The sequence below is a fragment of the Pantherophis guttatus genome, chromosome 2 (assembly GCF_059756535.1).
Source record: "Pantherophis guttatus breed Tessera chromosome 2, ASM5975653v1, whole genome shotgun sequence".
NCBI classification, from domain to species: Eukaryota; Metazoa; Chordata; class Lepidosauria; order Squamata; family Colubridae; genus Pantherophis; species Pantherophis guttatus.
The window spans coordinates 12863770-12877733 of record NC_142064.1 but is presented as its reverse complement, the minus strand read 5'-3'; the positions used below and the strand labels follow the sequence as shown (position 1 = coordinate 12877733).

The 13964-nt window shown below is 43.0% G+C and overlaps 1 protein-coding gene across 7 annotated transcripts in view; it reads left to right on the top strand.

The window, feature by feature from the left end:
- Positions 1–13964, top strand: part of MYO5B (myosin VB) — a 321534-nt gene that overhangs the window by 138649 nt on the left and 168921 nt on the right. For all 7 annotated transcript variants that reach the window (XM_034401761.3, XM_034401760.3, XM_034401759.3 and 4 more), the window contains exon 5: positions 12429–12585. In XM_034401761.3, the coding sequence (XP_034257652.2) occupies positions 12429–12585 (157 nt within the window). The remainder of the gene's footprint in view (positions 1–12428; positions 12586–13964) is intronic.

Genomic DNA, 13964 nt, shown 5'->3' with positions numbered 1-13964 from the left:
AGAGTAGGCTACAGCATATTATTTTGCTGGAAGCCCCAGACAAGGTGATTTTTTTTTGGATGTGTGAATTTTATTTTGTACCAGTTGTGAGAAAGTAAATATAACTTCAGCTCCAAATTCTCCTACCTATTCATGATCTACAAATAATTCCCATACTGCCTCTCAATTAAGACCTCTCTGATGGATGCATAATGAAATCTTTTATTCTCCACCTTGATGATAGTGAGTTCCATTTTTGCTAAAGGTTCAGCTAATTTCAAAAGAGAATCCCATCCATGGCTGAGGGTCTTAAAAATGTTAAGTACAGAATATGTCACCGGGCCTTCAGATGACATGATTTTTCCCAACATTTACTGAAAACATTATTTTTTTAATGTTGGGTAACAGCTTTATTATTTTCATTAACAGAGAGTCATTCTGAGAACAAGATAGGTGGCGCTTAAATTTTGATCAATAAATACAAATTTAAAAAATTATGTCGGAAGAGAAACATGAGGGAACAATTATTCAGCAGATATGGGTTTGTCTCATTATTGTCCTGCTTTTCTTTACTGTCCGTACATTTATATAGTATTATAAAGACCAGTAAGGGACATGGTGGCTCAGTAGCTAAGATGCTGAGCTTGTCGATCGAAAGGTCGGCAGTTCAGCGGTTCGAATCCCTAGTGCCGCGTAATGGGGTGAGCTCCCGTTACTTGTCCCAGCTTCTGCCAACCTAGCAGTTCGAAAGCACGTAAAAAATGCAAGTAGAAAAATAGGGACCACCTTTGGTAGGAAGGTAACAGCGTTCCGTGCGCCTTTGGCATTTAGTCATGCTGGCCACATGACCACGGAGACTCTCGTCTTTGGACAGCGCTGGGCTCTTCGGCTTTGAAACAGAGATGAGCACCGCCCCCTAGAGTCAGGAACGACTAGCACATATGTGCGAGGGGAACCTTTACCCTTACCTATAAAGACCAGTATGTGAAGGATCCTGGGTGCTCTCTGAGCTTGGTTGTTTTCTTCAGACATTTCATTACCTAAACAGATAACATCATCAGTGCTAGTGATCGATCACCTACCTAATTTGGTTAATGAAATATCTGCAAGAAAACAACCAATCTCAATGGCCCCTCACTTTAACCCTGAATTACAAATATTTCTCTTTTATTGAGACCAGTGGTGGGTTCCTCCTGGTTTGGTCCAGTTCGGCCAAGCCGGTAGCGGTGACAATATGACGTCACCAAACCAGTTCTCCCCCCCCCGCCCTCCCACCCACCCATGTTATTCTTACCTTTTATTTGGTCCCACCCCCAATCTATTGCTGCCTTCTGAGTCCCAGCTGATGACTAGAGAGAAAAAAACTATTTAAACTCTTGCCGCGGGGCTTCAAAGGGCCTTCCTACAGCTGATCAGTGTTAAAAGCAAACAAATGAGTCGGGTCATAAGTGCGAGGACTGGTCATAAGTGCGAGGACCTTCCAGAAATGACTGACCAGCTAGCCACGCCCACCTAGTCACATGACCTCCAAGCCACACTCACAAAATAAGCCATGCCCGCAGAACCGGTAGTAAAAAAATTTAGAACCCACCCCGATTGAGACCGGTATGTCTTAAAATGTGACTGTATACTTAAAGATAACTTCCAAGTTACCATACAAAATTAGAACTGTAGAAGCGTACTATAAATAAAAAAAAGAGTAGATGTATAGATTTATTGAACCAGAGGATGGGGCAGCGAAGATTATTTATTTTGGTGCTGGAAATAGAACATGGTCCCAGATTTGCAATCTTGAATCATCAGTGCATATTCAGTTTCTCTTTATGAACTGTCTATTGATGCAATGAAAAGACTAATCAATATTACTCTGTATGATGAATGTTTAATGATGTTTAAAATTAGCCTGAATGATTCTCTATATGTAATGTATTTCTATTGCTTCCTTTTATCTTTTTCTCTTGTTTTGAATTTGTGTAAATGCTTTTTTTAATTTCTCTTCATTTTTCTTCTTCTGTTTTTTTTTAAATATTAAAGCAATATAAAATTTCTGAGATCATTTCAAAAAGGGGACTACATTTAAAATAAATCATGTGCCATTGTAATATTCTTTCAATCTCCCTTAGGCTTTTTTTTTTTTTTTTACTATTAAAACTTATTTGATCGAATTGTTTATCCTCCTCGCATTGCTGGCATTTGTTATGGACAACAAAAAATATACTTGTGAGAAGGCAGAGGGATAGTTGAATGTTGCCAGCTTAATTCAAGAATATTGAAAATATTAACTTAGGTAGCTCAAAGCAAACAGTTACTGCTTACAGGCTGTCCTCAACTTACAACAATTGGAATCAGAATTTCCATTTCTAAGCAAGGCGATTGTTGTGCCTGATTTTGCGACCTTTTTTGCCACACTTTGCTAAGTGAATTGCTGCAGTTGTTAAATGAATCACACGGTCTGAAGCGCATCCGATTTCCCCCACTGACTGCTTGTTGGAAGCCAGCTGAGAAGATTGCAGATGGTGACCACGTGACTCTGGGATGCGCAACCATCATCAATGATGGTTGCCAAGTGCTGAAGTCTGATCACATGACTGTGAGGATGCAGGGGTTGGTCATAAGTGTGAGGGCTGGTTGTAAGTTACTTTCATCAGTGTTGTTCAAACTTTGAACAGTCACTAAACGAATGGTTGTAAGTCAAGGACTAGCTGTATCAGAGATGCATATTTTAGAGTCACTTAGCTCCGTGCTCTCCTACACTCCAGCAATGAATGTTACATGGCCTTAGAGCAGGGGTCCCCAACCCCGGTCCATGAACTGGTACCTGTCTGTAGCATGCCAGCAACCGATCTACGCAATCAAGCAAAGGCTCATCCGCAGGATTCAGGCAGCATACAAAACCATACTCCTCCAGTCCGTGGAAAAAACTCTCTCCACAGAACCGGTCCTTAGTGCCTGAAAGGTTGGGGGCTGCTAGAACAGAACAGAACAGAACAGAACAGAACAGAACAGAACAGAACAGAACAGAACAGAACAGAACAGAACAGAACAACAGAACAGGGGAGGGGAGGGGAAGGGAAGGGAAGAGAAGAGAAGAGAAGGGAAGAGAGAAGGGAAGGGAGGGGAAGGGAAGAGAAGAGAAGGGAGGGGAGGGGAAGGGAAGGGAAGGGAAGAGAAGAGAAGAGAAGAGAGAAGAGAAGAGAAGAGAAGGGAGGGGAGGGAAGGGAAAGGGAAGGGAAGAGAAGGGAGGGGAGGGGAAGGGAAGGGAAGGGAAGAGAAGAGAAGAGAAGAGAAGAGAAGAGAAGAGAAGAGAAGAGAAGAGAAGAGAAGAGAAGAGAAGAGAAGAGAAGAGAAGAGAAGAGAAGAGGTTATCCAATCTGATATCAACACACCTTCCTCCTATTTTCCTCACAACAACAACCCCGTGAAGTGAGTTGGGCTGACAGAGAGTCACTGACCCAAAGTCACCCAGCTGCCTTTCATGCCTGAGGCGGGATTAGAATTCACTGTCTCCTGGTGATTGGCCCAAAGTCACCCAGCTCGCTTTCATGGCTAAGGTGGGACTAGAACTCACCATCTCCTGGTGATGGACCCCAAGTCATTTAGTCGCCTTTCAGGCCTAAGGAGGACTAGAACTCACAGTCTCCTGGTGATTGGCCCAAAGTCACCCAGCTCGCTTTCATGGCTAAGGTGGGACTAGAACTCACCATCTCCTGGTGATGGACCCCAAGTCATTTAGTCGCCTTTCAGGCCTAAGGAGGACTAGAACTCACAGTCTCCTGGTGATTGGCCCAAAGTCACCCAGCTCGCTTTCATGGCTAAGGTGGGACTAGAACTCACCATCTCCTGGTGATGGACCCCAAGTCACTTAGTCACCTTTCAGGCCTAAGGAGGACTAGAACTCACAGTCTCCTGGTGATTGGCCCAAAGTCATCCAGCTCGCTTTCATGGCTAAGGTGGGACTAGAACTCACCATCTCCTGGTGATGGACCCCAAGTCACTTAGTCACCTTTCAGGCCTAAGGAGGACTAGAACTCACAGTCTCCTGGTGATTGATCCAAAGTCACCCAGCTCGCTTTCATGGCTAAGGTGGGACTAGAACTCACCATCTCCTGGTGATGGACCCCAAGTCATTTAGTCGCCTTTCAGGCCTAAGGAGGACTAGAACTCACAGTCTCCTGGTGATTGGCCCAAAGTCACCCAGCTCGCTTTCATGGCTAAGGTGGGACTAGAACTCACCATCTCCTGGTGATGGACCCCAAGTCACTTAGTCACCTTTCAGGCCTAAGGAGGACTAGAACTCACAGTCTCCTGGTGATTGACGTAAAGTCACCCAGCTCGCTTTCATGGCTAAGATATAACTTGAACTCACAGCCTAACCCTTTCTAGCCTGGTGTTTTAACCACTAGGCCAAATTGGCCCTCCATGCTTGCACACTGCTTCTCTTCTCCCCCCTAAAACGTCAGCTGCGTCAGTCTCATGAATCCAACTGTGGCTCAGAAGTAAATAATTAATATGGTTTACAGCACTGATCATTTACCTCAGTTTCCAGAGACTAACATGTGTTGGCAAATATGACAGAGCCTCAGAAGCTCAGCTTCTCAAAGAAAACACGGAATGTCCATGAGCTACTGTGGCCTTTTTTTTTTGTTTGGTCTTTTCTCTGAGTTTTGAAGGAAAAAGGACCGTTGGATAAAACCAATATTCAACTTTTTTTAAAAAAAAATATCCTGCGACTCTCTTGCCTCTGAGCATTATGATTAAGATAAAACGAAATTAGAAAATGAAAATATCTTGCAGGGGCTTCATCACTGGAGGTTTTTAAGAAAAGACTGGATGGCTATTTGTCTGAAATGGTATAGGTTCTCCTGCTTGAACAGGGGGTTGGACTAGAAGACCTCCAAGGATCCTTCCAGCTCTATTCTGATTATTGAATGTATAATTAAATTCACAATTATATCTCATGCTGGTTGCCTCTGCTTCCTTTGGTTGATGCTACCTACATAAGAAATCAGTCACCAAACTGAAGAGATATAATAGTAGAGCTGATGGACATCCTTACTGTGACAAAAGCTCTGTTGATGTTTCGAATGTTCTTACAAAAAGTCTTTTGAAGAGATGGCCTGAATGTTTTTCAGTGTAGTCTAAAACAGTGGTCCCCAACCCCCGGTCCGTGGACCGGTGCCGGGCCGTGGAGTACCTGGCACCGGGCCGCACAGCGGCCGGGGGACATGAACGCTGCAGCGCAAAGGCTCCTGGGCCGTGCGCAATGGGCCGTGCGCAAAAGCTCCTGGGCCGTGCCCCCACCCCTGCGCGCGCTCAGCGGGCCGCGGTGATAAAAAGGTTGGGGACCACTGGTCTAAAATACTAAGCATTGACATAGACAAACAAGGAACAGCCAATTCCTTCATGTGGAGCAAAATAATTACTGTAAACACAATCCATTTAGAACCAGCAGAAATAGCTGGTTATATCCCATAACCTCATTCATTAAATCTTTCTTTTCCCTAATATGTTAGCTCTGTAATTGGAGGGCAAGAAAAATGAGGTCTTAGGCACAAGAGCAATTTCAGCTAAGTCTTCAGTAAGACTTGGCATCTTTTCCTTAATGGGTATCTCTTGTATTGGTATATAAATATTATACAACCCAAAGGTAATATATTAGTGGTCCCATAATAATTAAGACATACAGTATTTTGCAACTAGTCCGCCTCTCTGATCTAAATCAGAATTAAGAAATGTGGAAAAATATAGAAGAGGCAATGCAAATTATGAAAAGGTTAATAAGGGAAGAGAATGGGATCCGAGCTCCTTTGAAAATTCAGTGTATGAAATAGAGAAAAAAGGCAGAAAAAAGTGTTCATAAAATTAGAAAAATCAAAAACATATAATAGAAAAATTTAAAGAAGTAACCAGCAAGGAGTTTGCTTCAGCCACTTGTACTTCTCTGTTATAAGCCAACAAAAATTGAGCTTTTGTCTACTCATTCTCAGATGTAATTTTTGCCATAGTCCCTTCAGTACTTTTTAGAAGAAAATAGGCTAAACCAAGGTAAAGATGAAGTTAGAAACATACCTTGATTTTCAATGAAAATTATTGTTGTTTTTAGTTGCGAAGTCATGTCCGACCCATCACGACCCCATGGACAACGTTCCTCCAGACCTTCCTGTCCTCTACCATCCTCTGGAGTCCCTTTAAGCTCATGCCTACTGCTTCAGTGACTCCATCCAGCCACCTCATTCTCTGCCGTCCCCTTCTTTTTCTGCCCTCAATCGTTCCCAGCATTAGGCTCTTCTCCAGTGAGACCTTCCTTCTGATTAGGTGGCTAAAGTATTTGAGTTTCATCTTCAGGATCTGGCCTTCTAAAGAGCAGTCAGGGTTGATCTCCTCTAGGACTGACCAGTTTGATTGCCTTGCAGTCCAAGGAGTCTTCTCCAGCACCATAGTTCAGAGACCTCAATTCTTTGGCACTCAGCCTTTCTTATGGTCCAACTTTCACAGCCATACATTGCAACTGGGAAAACCTTGACTATATGCACTTTTGTTGGCAGGGTGATGTCTCTACTTTTTAGTATACTGTCTAGGTTTGCCATAACTTTCCTTCCCAGATGGAAGGAAGGATCCCCTATCCAGGCCCCTAAAAAGGAGCCTGGATAGCTCAGCAGACTAATGCATTGTAATTTAACTCCAGCTGTCTGCAATTAGTAAGTTCGAATCTCGCCAGGCTCAAGGTTGACTCAGCCTTCCATCCTTTCTAAGGTAGGTAAATTGAGGACCCAGTTTGTAGGGGCAATAAGCTGACTTTGTATAAATATACAAAAGCATGAAGGCTATTGCTTAACGCATTGTAAGCCGCCCTGAGTCTCCGGAGAAGGGCGGCATATAAATCAAAAAAATTTTTTTTAAAAAAATTTCATTGGGAAGGAAGCTTTCCTTCCCAATGAAAATTAGGGGATCTTATATTTGATGGATAATGTCATTTTTGCAATATATATGTGTGTGTGTGTGTGTGTGTGTGTGTGTATCAATTTTCTTACTTCTTCGTAGGGTTTATGTGTGTTTTTCTTCTAGCCAGGTTTTCCCTACGTAGCCAAGGTTTTTTTGTAGCTCCAGCTCAGTAGAATCTCATCTACTCGTAGATGAGTAGATGAGATTCTACTGAGCTGGAGCTACAAAAAAACCTTGGCTACGTAGGGAAAACCTGGCTAGAAGAAAAACACACACACACACACACACACACACACATATATATATATATGGTGAGATAAATGAAAGGCTAGAGCAAAGGGACAGAGCCTGTGGTTTTGTGAGAAGTAACATAAGCATAGGATAGGAATATAAAGAAGCATAATTAACGTTTGTAATTAACCTATTGGTGGCCTATGACACTAATTAAACTGCAGCCACCTGAGAAGGTCCTCTCGGTCATTGAATGTTTTGGTACCAGGTGACCAGCTCAAAGCAATAATGGAAACTAGTATGAATGAGTGGACATTTTTTTGTCACAACTGATTCCTTGCTGTGCAGGAAGAATCAATTGTTCCTTATATTTATTAGGAAAGCTTTAAGCATGGATGGATGGATGGATAGATGGATGGATGGATGGATGGATGTCGGGGGGGATAGGGAGGAGAAGGAAGCAAGGAAGCAAGCTTTTTTGAAAAACAACAGTATCCCTTCCTTAGGAGAGAAATGTATTTGATACTTTACTAATTCTATTATTTTATTTTATTTTATTATTTGGTCAAATATATAAGATAGCAGATATAAGTATAAACATGATTATGAATACATGAAATGGATACGAATAAATGGGGACATTAGGACAGGGACGGTAGGCACGTTGGTGCGCTTATGCACGCCCCTTACAGACCTCTTAGGAATGGGGTGAGGTCCACAGTAGTCAGTTTAAGGTTAAAGTTTTGGGGGTTTGGGGAAGAAGCCACAGAGTAAGGTAGTACATTCCAGGCATTGACCACTCTGTTGCTGAAGTTGTATTTTCTGCAATCAAGTTTGGAGCGGTTTACCTTAAGTTTGTATCTATTGTGTGCTCATGTATTATTGCAGTTGAAACTGAAGTAGTCATTGACAGGTAGGACGTTGTAGCAGATAATTTTGTGTACTACGCTTAGGTCAGACCAAAGGCGGCGTAGTTCTAAATGGTCTAATCCCAAAATTTTAAGCCTCGTGGCATAAGGTATTCTGTTGTGAACAGAGGAGTGGAGTATTCTTCTCGTGAAAGATCTCTGGACTCACTCAATTGTATTAATGTATTTGTATTGTATTGAATTGTATTATTAACACAGGAGTTGCTGGTTTTAACAAGAGCTGAGTTCTATAGAACCAGTAACAAAATGCAGAAAAACTAGGAATAGCAATCTAGTTGAGTGGACAAAAGGCACATCTCATTCTTGAATATATTTTCTGAAGGTATGAACTTCATTAGCGTGCAGAGATGCAGATATCACATAGTAGTCAGAGCAAACTAACAGTATAATGTAAATCAGTCTTCCCACCATGATCCCTAATAGAGTAGGAATGTGTTGTGTAGTTTTAAATTTTTTTTTTTTAAAAAAAGCAGTTGACCTAAACCATACTCAAAGGATACAAAACAAACAAATAGGAGTATAAAGGAGTTACATAACATTCTCAGCTCCTGCATTTTGATCTTGGTTATCTTTATGATACATTCTTCTGTACTCCAGAAAACTAAAAGTTTTCTTTATGGAATACTGAATAGCTAAAACCTGCTGCCCATTTGTTTCTTTGAGAGATACAAAATGGTCATTATTATCTTTAAAGCCTTATGTCGCTGGCATCCTTGTTACTCAGGATATATCTTCTTGTATGTTAGTGTTTCTTAAACTTTTTTCACTCAAGACTTCAATGATGAAGGTCTCCAAAAGATTTTCATTTGTTTGCATGGGTTATACTTATTGATATTTACCGTGTTTCCCCGAAAATAAGACATCCCCTGCTAATAAACCCAATCGGGCTTTTGAGCGCATGCGGTAAAATAAGCCTCCCCAAATAAGCCCCCCCAAAAAGCCCTCCCCAAAAATAAGCCCTCCTCCAAAATAAGCCCTCCCCAAAAATGTTTAAACGCATGCGCAGCTGGTCTCCGCCATTTCCTCTGGTTAGAGTTAGGGAGATAGAGCTGGAAATCAGGTAAGATGGCAAGAGGAGCCCCATCTTGCTCCACGCACCCCAAAATAATATGACCTCCCCGAAAATAAGGCCAAGCACTTATTTCAGGGTTCAAAAAATATAAGATAGGGTCTAATTTTCGGGGAAACATGATACCATATTTAAAATTAAAATGAATGCCTTTGCTGCCGCTACCTTTTCTCATGATTGTTAGCTGGGATCTTAATATTGTATTATTTTTCAATATAAGATGGCAAATAATTTTGCAGACCTTTGAGAGGGTCTTGGGGATCTCCAGCGGTCCCAGGGTCACACTTTAAGAAACAATTTTCCATGCCAGGAGATACCTGGCTCCTGGTCAATCTCTTCTTCTTCAGGAGACACCTGAGGCATTGCCAGAGAGGAGGGTCCTGGAGCGGGAGGCCTGGCCAACTCCTCTCCTTCATGTTCAGAGCCTTCTCCCTCCGATAACACAGGCTCAGGTAACGGAGCCACAACATGATGGCTAACCTTTTTGCCATCGCGTGCTGGGGGGGTAGGGAGTGGGGAGATTCTCATGTGCGTGCATGCCCACACGCATAATTTTATGCGCCCCGCAGGAGTCTCTGGAGGCTGGGGACAGCAAAAAATGTCACTTCCTGTCCAACCAGGAGTTGGGAAATGGGCCGTTTCAGGCCTCTGGAGGGCCTCCAAGTGGGTGGGGAGGCTGTTTTCACCCTCTCCAGATGCATAGAGAGGATCTGGAGCCAGGTGAGAAAGAAAAACGGGCCTTCCACCCCCTCACCCCCCAGGCCCTCCGGAGACAGAAAACAGCCTGTTTCCCTACTTCTGGTGGGCCCAAAAGGCTCGAAAATCAGCTGGCCGGTGCACACATGCATGCCAGAGCTGAGCTGGCGTGCCCACTGATATGGCTATAGGTTTGCCATCACGGTCCTAGAATAATGCACTTAACTTTTCTGTATTATTGCAAAGAAAACAACTTGGGTGTATTCCTATAGCCAGTGGTGGGCTGTTGCTGGTTCAGACCAGTTTGGGCAAATTGGTAGTTCCAATTTGGGCTGGCCCTACCCACCCCCCCTGGCGCTGTCACGTCCTATATAATCACCAGTTTTTCAATGCCGTGCGGATGCACAGAAGGTGCGCATGCTCACATTTTCGGTTCCGGGCGAACTGGTTGTTACAACCGGAAACAGCCCACCCCTGCCTATAGCCATTAGGAATCAAATTCAACATAAAAAAAGACATTTTATTTTAATTAACTTACAGGATGGGTTTTTCTTGTAGCTATCACAGCCCTCAAAAGTATTATTTCCTGCTGAATTGCCTCTTTTTAAAAAGTTCTTCGAAACAAGTTTTTTGGAGGGAATTTTTTATTTTATTTTAACATCTTTCATATTAACTTTTTAATGTTTTTATTGTTAACAAGCAAAAGACTTTGGTAATAGGTGGTTTTCTTCCCTGGCTATCATCATGGTAAACTTGACCCCCCTCTGTAAAATCTGTTCATTAGTTGAAATGTTCTCTTAATTTCAGAAAGGCTTTTCATGTTCCCCGTTTCCAAAGGAAAAACCGGGGTGGAGAAAGATGTATTTAGTCAGTGTCCATGCTGAAAATTTTATGACTGCAACAGAAAGGAAGCGGAAGTTTGGGATTGCTACTTGCAAAATTGTTTGCCGTATCAGAGCATTAAGCATAATTGGCTTTCTATCCCTCCTGGGTAGAAGTAAGTGATACCCCATAATAAAGAGCTTGAATGCTGTGAGTGACAGATATGGCATGCTTCTTTATGAAGATGTGACTATTCGGTATTTGGCTGGAAGGGTCTTGTGGAAGCTCATACCTTAGACTCTTAGGATAAGGTGTAATCACTACAAGGAAAGGATGATATGATAATTTAAGGTTGCTATGAAGGATACCGTAAAGCAAGTGTGCCCAGCACGTGGCCTGCAGGCCACATGCGGTCTGGACAGGCCATAACGTGGCCCCACAAGATCGAAAACTTCCGTTATTATGTGATTTATATATGTTAACTATATTATATATTTTATATGTGGCCTAAGATAAGTTCTCTTCACTCAGTGAGGCTCAGGCAAGCGAATAGATTGGACATCCATGCTCTAAAGCAGCGGTTCTCAACCTGGGGGTCGCGACCCCTTTGGGGGTCGAACGGCCATTTCACAGGGGTCGCCAAAGCCCTCTTTCGCCCCCCCCCACGCCTTCACTCACCCTCAATCTCTGCCTCTGTTGGATTGCCGGCCGTTCGCTTACCCCGCCCACTCCCAATCTATTGCTGCCTCCTGAGTCCCAGCTGATGGCTAGAGGGAAAAAAACTGTTTAAATTCTTGCCGCCGGGCTTCAAAGGGCTGCCCTACAGCTGATCTGTGTTAAAAGAAAACAAATGTGTAGACCGGTGCCTGCAAAAATAGAAAAAACAGCCCCTTTCAGCTTCAGGATAGATTAATTAGCACAAGTTGATTAGATCAGTGTCGACTCTCAGCTGATTTGCTCTCAGCTGTTTTGCGGAGGGCTCTGTTGCTAGCTGCAAAAAAATCTCGAGCAGATTTTTTTCCCCCTAGCTATGCTGAAAAAACAAAACTGAAAGTAAAACAGGGTCTTTGCTGCAATGTGACGAAATGAGGCAGAGATTTCTTTTTCTTTTTCCTCACCAAAAAAAGGTAGGTGCAAAACTGCAAACAATGGGAAATTTAGGGCAAAAAAGGAGGTTCAAGATTTTAAAACACAAAAGAAAAAAAGCTCTATTTAACTAGGGAATTGTAATAATTGAGATACTATTAATTGTATATAAAGCAACAATTTATTTATTTACTTATGTGTATCTGTCTTTATTATATTACAAATAACTCAAGGCAGCAAACATAATCCAACATACCTCCCTTCTCCTATTTTCCACACAACAGCCCTGTGAGGTGAGTTGGAACCAAGAGAGAGTGATTGGCTCAAAGTCACTCAGTTGGTTTTCATGGCTAAGGCAGGAGTAGAATTCACAATCTCATTGGTCCAAAGACACCTAGGCAGCTTTTATGCCTCAGGTGGGACTAGAACTCACGGTCTCCCACTTTCTAGTCAGGTGCCTTAACCACTAGACCAAACTAGCTGTCCAGTCAATGATTTTTAAATAAGCTAGAGATTCTTAGAAGGGGAGGAATTCGAACCTGCACCAAGTCAAGATGTGCTATTCCATTCCTAAAAAGAAGGCTAGGCCATACGAAGCAGTAATGGCAGAGTTGGCGAGAATAGAGAGAAATGTTAGATTCATTTTCCACTCGTCTTTCTCCTTCTTTCTTTAGGGATGAGAAGAACCAGTCCATTATCGTTAGCGGGGAATCCGGGGCGGGCAAAACAGTCTCGGCCAAATACGCCATGCGGTTCTTTGCCTCAGTTGGAGGCTCCTCCAGCGAATCCAATATTGAAGAGAAGGTCCTGGCTTCCAGTCCTATCATGGAGGTAAGGTCTTTGGCGATGGTGGTGGGGAGATTCTTTTATTGTTGTATAATGCAAAGAACATTTGTGTCACCCTGAAAATATTGAGCTCCCGTTACTTGTCCCAGTTTCTGCCAACCTAGCAGTTCGAAAGCATGTAAAAAATGCAAGTAGAAAAATAGGGACTTCCTTTGGTGGGAAGGTAACAGCGTTCCGTGCGCCTTTGGCGTTTAGTCATGCTGGCCACATGACCACGGAGACGTCTTCGGACAACGCTGGCTCTTCGGCTTTGAAATGGAGATGAGCCCCGCCCCCTAGAGTTGGGAATGACTAGCACATATGTGCAAGGGGAACCTTTACCTTTACCTTTTAGTCACTAAGTTGTGTCCGGCTCTTTGTGACCCCATGAACTATATCATCCAGCCCCCGGTCATCCATTATCTCCTGCCCAAATCCATGTTCATTGTGTTAATGACGCTAACCATCTTCTCCTCTGCCGCTTCCTTCTTCTTTTGCCTTCAATCTTTTCCAACATCTTTTCCAAGGTCTGTGTGTGTGGGCTGTCTGTCTGTCTGGTTGTCTCTGTCTGTCCATCCATCCATCCATCCATCCATCCAGGGGTGGGTTCTACTCACCTTTACTACCAGTTTGCAACTTGGCCGCGCACTCTCTTGCTTCACTTGCGCTCTTCTGCGCATGTGCAGAAGTCTTCTGATGACGTCAGGGTCAGTGGGAGGAGCCTCCCTTCGGTTTTACTACCGATTCTATAGAACCGGGGGCAACCCACCCATCCATCCTTATCTTGCCTTTATTTAATTTTACAAATAACTCAAGGAAGCAGACAAATTCATCAGACCTTCCTCCTTCTTTCGTCCCCACAACAACAACCCTGTGAGATAGGTTGGGCTGAGAGAGAGAGACTGATTGGTTCAAAATCATCCAATTGGCTTTCCTGCCTAAGGCAAGACTAGAACTCACAGTCTCCTGGTCTCTAGCCTGGTGATAAGAGTTCAGACTTCGTGCACTGCTTCTCCAGTTCCAGGGAGACCGAGTTCTAATGACAGGGTTTTTAATTTAAAAGGACATTGATGAGACAACGGAAGGAGCAAATTCTGGTACTGTTAATTCAAACATGCGGTGGAATATCTCACAACGAGCATACAATATTTTGTAGCTTCTAGTGGAATTTCAGTCATTATTATCAATGGGTATTTTTTTCAGTTGTCCTAGCAGGTTTGTGAGAGTTTTCGGCCCTCTTTGCAAATGTGTTCTGTCTCGGGGCCAGCTTTTATGTTGCTTGCTCTCCCTGTTACTTGGCTGTGCTGACTCATGCAATTTCTAAAAACATGCCACAGATGTGCAAAGGCATCTCATATGCATCAGTGCAGCCAATCAATTAAAAT